General features: G+C 36.2%; 1 protein-coding gene across 1 annotated transcript; it reads right to left on the bottom strand.

Annotated features, from left to right (window-relative positions):
* Positions 1-1,752: 1,752 nt before the first annotated feature.
* On the bottom strand, positions 1,753-13,008 carry Sf3b3 (splicing factor 3b subunit 3). The gene is made up of 19 exons (XM_088274185.1): positions 12,913-13,008; positions 12,345-12,613; positions 11,101-11,271; positions 10,727-10,921; positions 10,218-10,546; positions 9,890-10,035; positions 9,480-9,637; positions 8,475-8,651; positions 7,584-7,891; positions 6,621-6,776; positions 6,238-6,422; positions 5,982-6,148; positions 5,337-5,541; positions 4,994-5,130; positions 4,147-4,361; positions 3,298-3,599; positions 2,834-2,979; positions 2,371-2,645; positions 1,753-2,074 (listed from the first exon to the last, which is right to left on the bottom strand). The coding sequence occupies exons 2-19, from the start codon at positions 12,568-12,570 to the stop codon at positions 1,934-1,936; spliced, it is 3,639 nt and encodes a 1,212-aa protein (XP_088130311.1). The 5' UTR covers positions 12,571-12,613; positions 12,913-13,008; the 3' UTR covers positions 1,753-1,933.
* Positions 13,009-13,298: the final 290 nt, after the last annotated feature.

The raw sequence follows: 13,298 nt of genomic DNA on the forward strand, positions 1-13,298 counted from the left end.
AGATTTTTTCCAATTGGAATGTAACTGTCAATCTAGATTTTTTTTTAATTTCGGGGGACAGGAAAGGGTTAAGACAATTCCCGAGCTCTACATTATTGTACATTTATATGTATATATAAGTGTAATATATTTAATGGTCAGCACGCTCGGCTACCGTTCTGGACGTCCCGGGTTCGATTCCCAGAGGGGGTCAAATAAATAAAAGTGATTTTTTCACTGTAATATTTATTCAATATTACCCTGGACTGGTAGCTGAAGCGGAGGGCTGATCACCTTTCCTTCATGTGTAAACGATCAAGATAACTCAGTGTTTATATGACGCAGTGCCCTATCCACCATTGGAGTGCGGATAAGGGTTTCATTATTATTATTATTAATCCTAATTCTACATGGCCCCACCTAATCAAAATTAAGTAAGGTCAAATTGTCCTAATCCCTCAAACAGGGCCTGTTAAATGACACTAAACCTTCATAAACTTGGGTTACCTCTAGCTAACAATTATGCTGCATTATCTAAATGCCATTATATGGCATTATTACTGATTACGTTGGAGTACCGGCATATGCAGCAACCAGTTTTTTTTAATTGAATCACATTGCCAAAGCATTTTATTAGTTAAGAGTTTTTATAATATATGTAGTTTTTATATATCGCTCACTCCTTTCAAGAACGTCACAAATCAAAAAACTTGATTTTTCGGGAGAACGTTTTTAAAGTTTAAAAATATAATACAATGTATTAAAAATAAATATCAAGCCACTTATTGAACTTTTTACTGTGCAACAGATCATTTTAGGTAAAACCTGAAGGTTTTTTCTCCATTTGAAAAATATTTAGTATTTTAAAAAAATAATTAAACAATACCTCTTTTTCAAAATGCAAAAACAACGCTTTCTGCCCTGTAGCGGGTAAATATTAAGTTAAAAATATGCCTCTTTTGCTGGGATATGGTACATTTTCTGGGCATTCCGAAAACATGCACAACTGAAAATTGTCAATTTTTGATTTATGACGTTATGAAAGGAGTGAGCGATGTTTTAATATTCTTTCTACATTTTTCTTACTCCGTGATCCTATTAAAAAAATATTAGTAGTGATGGGAATATTTTATTTATTGTTTCGGCATTCACTTTGTGGCAATTCAGTTATCGAAGATAAAATCAAAAACAGATATATTACAAAAAAGTGATATTTACGAAATCTATGTGGGGATTGTGATGGAATATATATAGGCCGAACCGCGAGAAATAGATAAGAATTACAGAACATCGCAGCAGTCTTGTTAGTAATTATTTTTCGGTATTTGCAAATCACATAATAGATACAAATCACTCATTCCACTCTCATTAACAAAATTATTACACCTAGTACCACACAAAGGCTTAATTATGAATTCTTTGAAAATTTAGAAATCCAAAACTTTAATTCTATAATTATTTGATAAAAATTTATTATTTCATAATTCTTCACCTTTGCTTTCCATTATTTCTTTATTTTCAAACTCCACCCCATTGACTTACCCTTTCTCCCCCTAACTTACCCCGTGTCCTTATTCATAGAACAGATAATTATTCATTGTTTTAGTTTAGAATTAGACCTGAAGATAGAAGCATAGCTTCTGAAACTAGTCTTCATAATAAAATAAACTCAAGTGGTGAAAAAACTAGTGTTTTCCTTTTACAGTAGGAATACATACTTAATAAGGGTAAGGATTGTAAATTTGTATTTTTTGTGTATAAAGTAAAGACAAATTTAATATTTTTAAATATTTATTTTAATCATTTTTTTCTGTAAAAATTAATATCACAATGACAATTTTTGTGTTAAATGAAGGTGAAGCAAATGAGAAACAGTACATATAAGAAAACCATGAATGAAGTGATAAGACAAATACTATATTTACAAACGAAAAAAAAAACTTAATCTAGTCAGTTAGAAAGCGTATCTAGTTCTTATGTCTTCTAATTTTTTGGAAACATCGGCGGGAGTTCTCTCCAAGTCTCCCGCTATGGCCTTCTGCTTCCCCGTGTCCAGAGAGTTGAACTGTTCACATAGATCCCCATCTATCACATTCTGCAATGAAGAAAACATACATTATTATACTGACTATAGAAAAGATACAAAAGTATCGGATTGAAATTTAAAAAAATGTAATTTTCCAAAACTATGAAACAACATAATAAAAATGAAGCTTCAACTCTCAGGAAAATCTTATCGGAGATCCACAGAATACCTTGATTCGTCAGAACGACGAGTTAGATACGCGGATACATCTGATATTAATCTACCACGAGTTTAACGCTAATGCGATCAAGAAGAACGCATTTGCTGACTACCCTGTGGAAAATATAAAATACAAATGTTTGTACCTTAACGGGATAGTAGTAGCTACGGAATGAGAGATGATCTCTCCCACAGAGAGGGGGATTCTCGCTTCTCATGTGCATTTCAAGGTGCTGGAAGAAGTCGTGGTCCTCTCGTGATGTGAAGGGGAGCAAGACCCCCAGAGCTCCGCTGAGCGTGGCGTACAACAATGCTTCCGATCCTCCGGGAATCAGAGTTGCCTTCTGCAGCCACGTGACAGTTTCTCCCACGTGGAAAACGCTACTAGTTTCAGTCTTCTGGGAGGCGCCATTCAGCAAACCTAAGAAAAAATATAACTGTTAAGATAGTCCAATAAAACCAGTGAAAAGAGAAACTTAAGTTTCTTCATCAGATGTGTTTCGAATCACGACATATCATTAGTCTAGCATGTAAAAAATAGGATCATCATTATCACGATAAAAAGGGGGAAATTTAAATTATATCTTCAGAAATATATATGATACTAACCTCTATCCCACAGAGCCTTGTTTCCGGTAGGATCTTCATCCACATCATCAGATACAGCAGGGGGTAAGCGGAGAACAGCTACATTGCCAAATTTATCCGCAGTTGCTACAGTGTCATAATCCAGAACACACGTGTTGGTTACCCATCTGAGAAGGAAAAAATAAATGTTATATTCTTTTAAATTGTCATTTGAATTGAATGGAATGTTGTGGATACTCAGATAAATTTCGAATCACGATTTTTCATTAGTCTAGCATGTAAATAAATTAGATCATCATTTTAATCAAATAAACACTCATTGATATTCACAATGAGATAATGCCAGAATATGACCGATAAAACAATTAATTTGATTCTTTAGCTATAGTGGTCAGCATCAGTGGCTACCGATTGGTGCAGAGAAAACTACGCGTTGCATATTGAGACATTTTGCAATTTTTATTATCAAGTAAATTGTTAGAAACCTGGGATGAGTATCGTCTGCAAAGATGATGAGTTGATTTTCCCTCTTCTTATATCTCACGCAGAAGACACTCTCTTGAATGTCGGACACATAGACGCGCTGTCCCATGGACTGGATGTCTATGATGATGTTGGGCACGTGGCGGTTCTCGCACTTGCGAAGTAGCTTGCGCCGCCCCACCTCGTACAAGCGGAGGGTGCGGCCCACCCCCGCCAGCACCCTGTTCCCGAAGGCACAGAGCGCCCCCACGGGGCCGTCCACCAGAGTGCGGTGGAGCAGCTCTAGCGTTCCGGTGCTCGAAATCTGGAAACAAAATTCATCCGTTATTCTAACTAAAATATTGTCATAACATATATTTTTAATTTCAGTTTTACTTAGTAATTACCACTTTTTCTTAAAATCTATTGTGACATGTGTTTCGATACATTCCACATAATATTCAAGCACCGTTTGTGAAACTTAGTCTAAATTTTAGAGTTGTGTCCTTGGGATGTTGAAGGTTGTGAAGAGGGGGTAGGGGTAGGGTAAAAAAAAAATAATAAACCAATAATTAACAACACGACAATGACTAAAGCCTGTTGTCTATGTTCCCACTGATAATAAATAATAAATTCAACTCTAAAATTTAAACTAAGCGTCACTTACAGTGTTTGAAAATGATGCAGAATTCATGGAAACACATGTCACGGTAGATTTAAAAAAAATAGTGGTATTTACTATGCAGAATTTAAATTAAAAATGGATAGATTTTACCACGAGTGACTGATGAATCAAATAATGAAATTAGAATATTGTCAATAAGGAGTAGAGTAATGAATCCCTGCAGTGCAAGGGATGCAGTCAGTCTCACCTTGTAGACATCCAGGAAACCTTGGCTGCAAGACTTGGGGGAGAGATGCATGTCCATGTGCCCGCCAACCACGATGTGGGGCGAAGGTGTCTCCCCACGAGGTGCCCATCGCACAAGACACAGCGAAGACACGGCGTGGTTCTGTGCCATAGGGATCTTTTGCAGCGTGTTTCCCGCGCCCACGTCCACCACGCGTACCTGCGATGCCCACATGCCTGGAACAATCACTATCTAATTAAGACCCTTTTAATACGAGCTCCAGATTAAAAAAAAAAAAAAAAACAAAATGGGAGCAGAATTGAAAAAAGTTGTGTGAATTTTTCATTAGTATTAAATCTATATAATATTTTTTTTTTTACTAATAGCATAGCTCCTTATGCCAAAACCCGCTCTCAAAAAATTATATATTACATCTGTTATTTGCATAAATTATTCAAAACATAAAAAAGCTTAAAGCAACTGTATTAATCTTATTAAACAGATTACAAAGAGAACCTTTCCGATAAATCTTTCAGTGCCAAAGCAAAATCACAAATTTAATGTTTCGTTTTACATAATAAGGTTTCTAAAACTGTTAAAAAATAATATAATTTGTTTTTTGCTTAAAACCTTGCGTTAATAAGTAACTGATATTTCATACAAAAATATCTTAAGTGCAAAAGGTGAAATAAAACGATTGTCGACTTGTTTATAAACCAATATAATAAGGTAATCTCATACTGGCATATTGACAAGGCATTTAATCTACGAGACCTTTAGCACCAATACAACTATTATTTGATGCATCAGTGACTCTAGGCTCGCCCGCACCATATTCCACATGTCTGTGATAAACAAGTCAACTCACCGGCACCCGCTTTAGGCGAAGAAAACACATTCTCGGGAAGTACATCTTGGACGAATGCATCGGCCATTTCACTGGCCAGCTGTAACTCTTCGGCGCTGGATCCGGCCGCTTCCCTCATCTCTTGGGCCATTTGCAACCTGAGGATACAATACAAACCGGTGTTAAATCGCAATAATCACAAGTCTAATATTCGCAACGCAGAGGGAAATCAGAACTGCAGGGGTATCATCATTGGACAATCAATTTTCGTGTGAAGGTTGTCATCATTTTAAATAAGTTTCAAATTCATTTTTGAAATATTTTCCAAAATTATAATAGCATCACTATTAAGAAATGGCCATACCTTCTTTGTTTTTTTGTTTCCTCCGTGTATGCATTATGTTCAGTCTCTCCGACAACAATGTGATTATTGTCCGGATTTATAACAAATCTCCTCGGAGTGTAGTCCAGCGGAATTGAGATTTGATTAAATACCGCACCCAACTTCTCCAATGCCAAGATCCTTAAAGTGTTGGTAGAAATTGCGACAATACCTTCCATGCATTGTTCTGTAATAAAAATATAAATATTAAACAAAAAAAATCTTATTTATTGATTTGGCGTTTAATTTGTAGAACTCCATTTTAATTTATGTATTAATTTTAAATCAAACACATTCGTTTGATAATGCCCTAACAAGGCGAAACAATTATAATTTTTTTGTGTTTTTGTTAATAAAATACAACTTAGTAGACTCAAAAAATCTGTGTTTGATTTAAAATTAATACATAAAGAAAAAAATCTTGGTTAATAAGAAAAGCATTTTAAATGTGGATTTAATAAAGTTGTCTCCCTTCCTGGTATCTGGATTAAGATAAGCCTAAATCAGCGTAAGTTAGGAACAGTTCACTATACGAGATCCTTTAGCACCGATAATATCTTTATTTGACAAATCAGTGACTCTAGGCTCGCCCAAACAACATAAGAGGTAATATGAATCAGCACTTACCCGAACTAAATCCAGACGCATATTCCAGACATTCGTAGGACAGCGGGGTGAGGTGGAAGCGATTCTGGTGGTAGTAGCTGAGCCAAGTTCGAGACGACATAGCTAACACGGCTTCGTTTCCTTGCATAGTTATGCGGAAAAGTTTCACCGGTCTAGAGCCGAGATACCTAAATTGAAAATAGAACATATGAAATGGGATATTTTCAACAGCAATGAAAATGTAAATTTATATACATATATGGCAGTAATAAATTACCTAGTGCGAGTGTCGGCCAAGTCACCAGAGTTTGGATCCAAAGTTGTTCTAAGAAGTACACCGTTGGAGAGACCGATATTGAGATGTAAAGCTGCTTTTGTTCCCGATTCGACTGGTTGTTCTACGATACAAAGGGACTCGGCGCCCGCCGGAAGGGCTTGCATGGAGCAAGGAGATAGGCAATCCTGTAATAGTAATGTATAAAATCAGAATCATAGACAAAATAAATAATCTAAGAAAAAAGTTTAATTGATTTTGCATCAGATATATTTGAATAACGCTTTGATTGGGTTTGTAATCAATCTTTTTCAGTGGTGTCCTTTTCTCATCATAACATGAAAGTAAGATTATTTAGATGTTATTGATTAGGGAGAAGTGCTCACCGATGGATTTAGCGATATGATCCGGACGGTGTTATCATTTAATCCGACAGCCAGGAACCAAGCCCTCTGTTCTCCGGGAGTTACCGACCCGAGAGCCATGCACGACACTTCCGATGTGAGCTTCTTGCGTTCTGTGTATTCATTCAATTGACCAGTCTAAAAGTATAATGAAAAATCAAATTAATATTACATTATTACACATAAAAACCATTTATTCACATTGTATGTTTGTTTCCTTATAGGGAATATGTAATTTCAAGTACAGACTTGAAATCAGTTTTAAAGGAAATCTATTTACGAGTTGAAAAGGAACACAAGCAGTTATTTGTAACTACTCGGTGGCTATAACTCACTAAATATGTACAATGATTTCTATTTTCACACGATGCATTTTGATATAGCAGTTTATGAAAATAACCTTAAGCAGATATTGAATACAGGCTATATTTATAATTGAGCTAACAATGTAATTTTTGTAATTACAGTTTTCAGATAATTACATACAAGTTTCTTTGAGAAAAAACAGCCAAACCAAATATTTCAAGTGGTTCAAGTATTATGGATAAGACTTGAAGATTATCATACGATTTGACAAGGCAATATTCTCAAATGAAAACAGGTGTGTATGTTATTTTAATACATTGTTTTTTGCTAATGTAGAAAGAAAAAACAAAGTAATTTTCTCTGAATCCTTATACCTTAAAATTTAAATATCATTGTTAATACTCCACTGAAATGATTTTTTAGACATGGAACAAATAGGTGATAAAATAATGTTAAAACAAATCAGACAGTCAGGAGTTGGAATAATCAGCAGGAATACAAGAGGAAACGCATGAATGTAATGATTTTATGATTAAAATTAGTATATTCATCAACATTTTGTATTCTCTCTCTGGTTTGCATATACGGTGTAAAAACAGAAATGGAATCTCAACAAATTGTGCTAGCGTATATTCTTACCGGATCCATCTCAAAGTAGACCAACTCTCCACCGGTGAGGGCAATAACCACCTGGCGCTGGTTGACGGCGCACTTCACGATGGTCTTCTTGCCCGGCGCCTTCCACTCGTTGACTCTCTTGTCGGCCCTGATGTGGCGGATCCCGTCCGGGTACACCTGCACCAGGGCGTCATTCCCCAGCGCGTGGCAACTCAGGGTGGGCGTGGTGCCAAGGAACCCGCTGTCGGTCACTTCCTCCACGGTCTCGCCGATAGACAGCACGAGAGTGGCATTCACGAAAGACACAATGATGTAAGCGTCATATTCCTCTGGAAACACAAATGCGAAACATTGCAAATAAGATGTCGCATCAGCGGCTGGCAGTGGACTAACAGACACACCACATCTCTCATAACTCTTCTAACAAAGTTACCTTTCAATTCGAAATCGGAAAATCAGGTAGGCAATTATTTACTTTAGAACGATGGTATGGTACCATTTCGGAATACTAATAAGCTTAGCTCAATAACTTGCAGGGCAGGAGTCTTCCGTGATTGTTGAACTTACCTATTCAGATCAGGCTACTGGATTGGTGACGGCCAATTCTGAAAATAAAAACCACTGGTGTTTGATTTTATATCCAACGACCAGGGTTTCATTAATATATGGATTTGGAAACCTATACTTACTGGCAAAATGTGACCAAATGACATGTTAAATTAAAAAATTTATACTAGCACTGTCAAAACTATAATATAAATAATAATACGTAAAAAAAACTCATCGAGTAAAAATATTTGTAGGAGAGAAATATGATTGATATTTTATATATATACACAAAGTATAAGAAAACACAGAAGTCCCGCAAGTAAATGGCTGCAAAGAGACACGAAAGTGGGTGAGAATACTAACCATCCTTGTTTCTCTTGACAGTCCACACAGCATTGGGGTTACCGGGGAGCTCCGAGACTGCCATTTCAGTCACTTCTAACCCGTGGCGCAACACTCTCAGGGAGGATCGTGCCCCCCGCCCACACGTCAGGTACACTTGGGGGGTGTCCTCACCACACAAGTCGGCCACTTGACATGCTAAAGAATAAATAAAACAAACATGTGATAATCTTCACTTTGTACAAATTTACTTGGTATTTGAAATTAAAACATTCATCGAGGTCTAAAAAATCACTGTCAGTCAGCAACACGGACCATGGTATAATCATTAAAGCATTTAAAAAAAAAAATTATAAAAATAGCACAAAACAGAGTGACTTTTTTTATTATTTATTTGGCAGTCACCCACTTAATGGATGTTTCTGTCAGTGTCAAGTTTTATTTTTATTTTCAAACAAAATAATAATAGAAAATAATAATAACAATACAAAATTTCATAGTTTAAATGCGTTTAGTTTTATCATTTTAGAAATTATGACCACAATTCTAGAATTAGGTTAAGAAAGAAGGGTTGATCAATAAACTTCTCACTGAAGAGTACTCAGTTCTGATCAACAAACATAGATTTAAAAATGCTATCTAGCACAACAGCTCTTATAATCTGTTACGCGTTTTAACACATTGTTGTTGGGCGCTTTTTTCATCAATACCAACCCTAATTAGGGTCATATATTAATCACAAGTAACCGAAAAAACAAATCCAATCAGTACAACATTTTTGATGTCTCTCGCACTCTACCAAAAATAAGGAAATGTAACGCTTACAAGCATCTCCCGCTCTCTACCAACATTAAATAAAAAGACATTTAAGCGTTTCCCGCAAACAATGTGTTATTAGTGATACATGTGAGCAGCCAAGTGAGGGTTGCCTGTACAACAATAATAATATTGGATAATTTATATTTTTGCATAATACTACCTCAATGACGCTTGATACAAATCAATAGAATATTGTAAGATACATACCTAATATGGGAGAAAGCGAATCCATTTCATCTACAAGAACCAAATTTCTCAGCGGGCGTGGTGCAAAGAAGAAAGTGTCACCTTCTTCTAAAGGCATGGCGGAACTAAACTCGGGCTCATCATCTTCATCACCGAGGTGAGCAATTTGATATAAATAACTGCAAATAAAGAGAACAACTTGCTGATCAATGCATTAAGATGCTATAAAATAATTCATCACAAAGTAGAAAGTACTTTGAATGTATTTCTCACATCAGTGTGTAAAAATCTCATCGAATGAAGATTTACCTTGGTTCAGAGAAAAGTTAATTTGGCACTTTGTACTGGTGTACACATCAGATAACCATTAAGTGAATATATGACGTTCTCTCGTGCCATATAATTCGAGTAATATATGGGAATATACTTACTGGTTGCCAAACTCGGCTGCCACGTACAAGAAACCAGTCTTGAGAACGCACATGGCTGAGGCTACAGGTACAGTATCAAAGTATTTCAACTTGATTTCAGTCACAACATCTTCGTCAGTTTCAATAGTTACTTTGAAAATATCCCCCTGAAAGAAAAAAAAAAACATGATTGATAAACACATGTAAAAATAAAAATAATGAAAAATTGCAATTCAATTTTTTTTTTAAGAAAACCATTCAGTATGGTCATTAAAATCACTGTCATTCAGCAACACGGACCATGAGTATAATCATTATGGTAAGTTATATGAGAAAAACATTTTTATACCTGTTCAGTTTGTGCGAGGAAAAAGAACATGGACTTGGTCTTGTGAGTAGCGGAACATACAAAAATCATTCCTCTCTCCGGATCATCCAAATCGTTTCTCCTTCGGGGTATCGGACAGCGGATGTCGTGCTGATCTCCCAGATTCTTATACGTCAGGTAATTCTCCGAACACACGAGAACTCCCGATGGTCCGTCATTGCCTCCGGGGACTGTGACCAGGAAGTTGGCATGCTCCTCCAGGGGTTCGGAGTACTTGCGGACTACGTGGTTCAAGCCGAGATCCAGCTCGTAGAAAGTGAGGGTTTGTTGTGTTTTGTGAGCGGCTTCGCCTGGGAAAAGAAACAGGAGTTAGTTAAAGAGAGAAAATTTATAAAATATATATAAATAACTCGCGTAATGTGCATTCAGTAAGGTCAATAAAATCACTGTCAGTCAGCAACACGGACCATGGATATAATCATTATGATGTTTAAAAAATATCTTGTTTTTCTAATTTTATTGTAAATTACCTGTTGTATCACTGTCAGCTTCTTCGTGATCTATCTCCAGACAGGCAAACATTGGATTTTCAAATCCTACATCGACTCCAACCATGTGATAAACCAAGGTATTGGATTTGTGGGCTTCCAGGGGTGATGAGATTGTAAGACGCGCTTCGGCATCTCTGTTGAGAATGTACACCAACTTTTGCTTCTCAATAGCACCTAAAGAAAGAAAAAAACAGATTAGAAATGGAAACACAAAAAATAAGTCAATTATAAAAGTGCATTTGGTCAGAAGTGTAAATGGTTGTTCGTCAAGATATTTCAGTTGAAACACGGAACACTGAAAGCATCATTTAAGAGAAATACATAAATACAAAAAAATATATCAGTTTACAAACCTATCATCACAGCTCTTCCTTTAGGATCGATAGCGAGATATTGTCCGGGAACGATTCTCCTGCATCCAGATTTTCCAAATGTCTCCTGATGAACTTTTTCCAAAATATTTTTGGCAGGAATGTACTCCAAAATTACAATCCTCCCCGCATCAGATCCTACGACAATGTAATCTGGAAACATAAGAAAAAGGTTGTAGACACACAGAAGCTTAGGTTGAGTAAACTGCGTGCTGGAAAGGCAATTGTGCCATCCAAGTTCAATCCAGCTGTGCACTTAGCACATCCAGAGGCGACGAGTTGACTATTATACTTTATGCACTTGAGTTTCAGCGCCTGTGCTCTCGGACACGTTAGGTGCATTGCGAAAGTGCAATCATAACCAAATTATACTGAGCTATCTCTAATAAAAATATTTCGCTATAATGAAAATTCGTTACACTGGATGTATAGGATATGAAGCATTTAAAATTTATTTTATCGCTACATTATACCCCCTCTTATTAGAAAATCAAAATTAGTTATTACTGTTACACTACACCCGATCTTCCGGCCAGTGATCAATACAATATAGGTATCTACCAACTACAGGACACAACAGAAATGAAACTATGATTTTCAAACTGTGACTTTATTGGAAAAAATAAATTTATAAGCAATGAAAGAAAAGTTAATTAAAAAGCAAGTTCAAATAGGTTTTTAATTGATGAAAAAAAAATCAGATATTTTCTTTTGGACTTCTCAATGTTTTAAAATGAGATCGGCTTCGCTACATAGAATTTTGGTTCAGTACATTTTATATGGAAGTTTTCCGGGGACAAATTGCAGATTCGTTATGCTGGAAATTTTGTTAATTCGGTATTTGCTACAAAGCGAATTCCTGTATTTCATATTAATTGTTGTCATAAAAACTACATTCGGAAATAAAAGTATTAAAACATTGTTGTTGAGTGGTTTTTTAATCAAGCCTCACTAATTATGTTGCCTACCACCTGACCATCACTATACTAATCACATGTAACCCGATAATAACCTGTACAATGATTTTTGGCGCCTCTCGCGCTGTACCAAAAGTAAGCAAATAGAACACTTATAAGCGTCTCCCAGTCTTTACCAACAGTATGTAAAAGACCCTTTAAAGCGTTTGATGCAGAGGTTTAGAATTATAATGTAACAAGCTTTAGAAAATGAGTACCATGTGAAATTATGAATTTAAGAAACTATCACATTATATCAAGTATTGTTACCTTTTGTAGCGCCTGTGAGTCTGAAGGCCATGAGAGACCTAACAATCCCAAATATCTCAACAGTCATGAGGGTGTGCACTTTTCCTGTATTTGGGTCAGGCCTGACGAGTTCCAGAACCTTCCCCCTGGAAATAAGTATTTCCTGGGTCTTGGTTCCAGAGAAGTTACCGTGGACGGCATGGGTGATAGCCGTCGCACGTTGCAGAGTGAGGTTATACAGATACATCGTGGATGACTTCTAACCACGTGTGGAAATTCAACCGTTCATTCTGAAAACAAAATGGAGCGTAAAGATAAAGCCGGTGAATAGTGCCGGAATAGAAATAATATAAATAAATAAGTCTGTTGAGAGAACATTTCCAAGGAACATAGTATAATAAGTATGTACCTAATGATGCGAATCTCTCTGTAATTTGGCACTATTTTACGACCATTAAACAGCAAACGGCTGCAGACTGGAGATACGTAGTGCCTCGTTCAAATATGCCAAATACGCAATACTAACATAAAGCGATTTTATAAAATATTCAGCGCATTAATCGTTTATAATTCACACATTCTAACTTACCTACGATGTTTTCTCAAGTAGGATTACTTAAATAACGCCGGATTCTTAAACTGCGTAAACCGGTAATGCCGCCCGGTAAAGATGTCGACCGGAAACGGCTTGTTGCGGAACTACAATGCGACTCCATGGCGGCGATGCAAATGGCCGATCCATTGCGCAGGCGCTGTTATAAAACAGATTGATATTTTTGAAATTGACGGAATTTTTATGAACTAAATGGGATGTGTATTGCCATCTACATTCGAATAGCAAAAATATTTTCATTATGATTGCAATCCCTTGAAGAAAAAACATTAAACATTTACTATGAAATACAGATGGCTATTTGTGTTTTTCCTTTACCAATAAGAACTTTAAAATTATTATACTACTGTATTTAGGTTGAG

The sequence above is a fragment of the Brachycentrus maculatus genome, unplaced genomic scaffold (genome assembly GCF_059751285.1).
Source record: "Brachycentrus maculatus isolate JH-2025_06_01 unplaced genomic scaffold, ASM5975128v1 h1tg000641l, whole genome shotgun sequence".
Lineage (NCBI taxonomy): Eukaryota > Metazoa > Arthropoda > Insecta > Trichoptera > Brachycentridae > Brachycentrus > Brachycentrus maculatus.

Bases quoted from the DNA above. Each gene is read 5' to 3' on its own strand.
- Sf3b3 (XM_088274185.1), bottom strand. From the start codon at position 12,570: ATGTATCTGTATAACCTCACTCTGCAACGTGCGACGGCTATCACCCAT. The intron at 6,149-6,237 runs GTAATTTATTAC...TTTTCAATTTAG, and splicing joins TTGGCCGACACTCGCACTAG to GTATCTCGGCTCTAGACCGG. The intron at 3,600-4,146 runs GTGAGACTGACT...TTTTGTTTCCAG, and splicing joins GTTTCCTGGATGTCTACAAG to ATTTCGAGCACCGGAACGCT.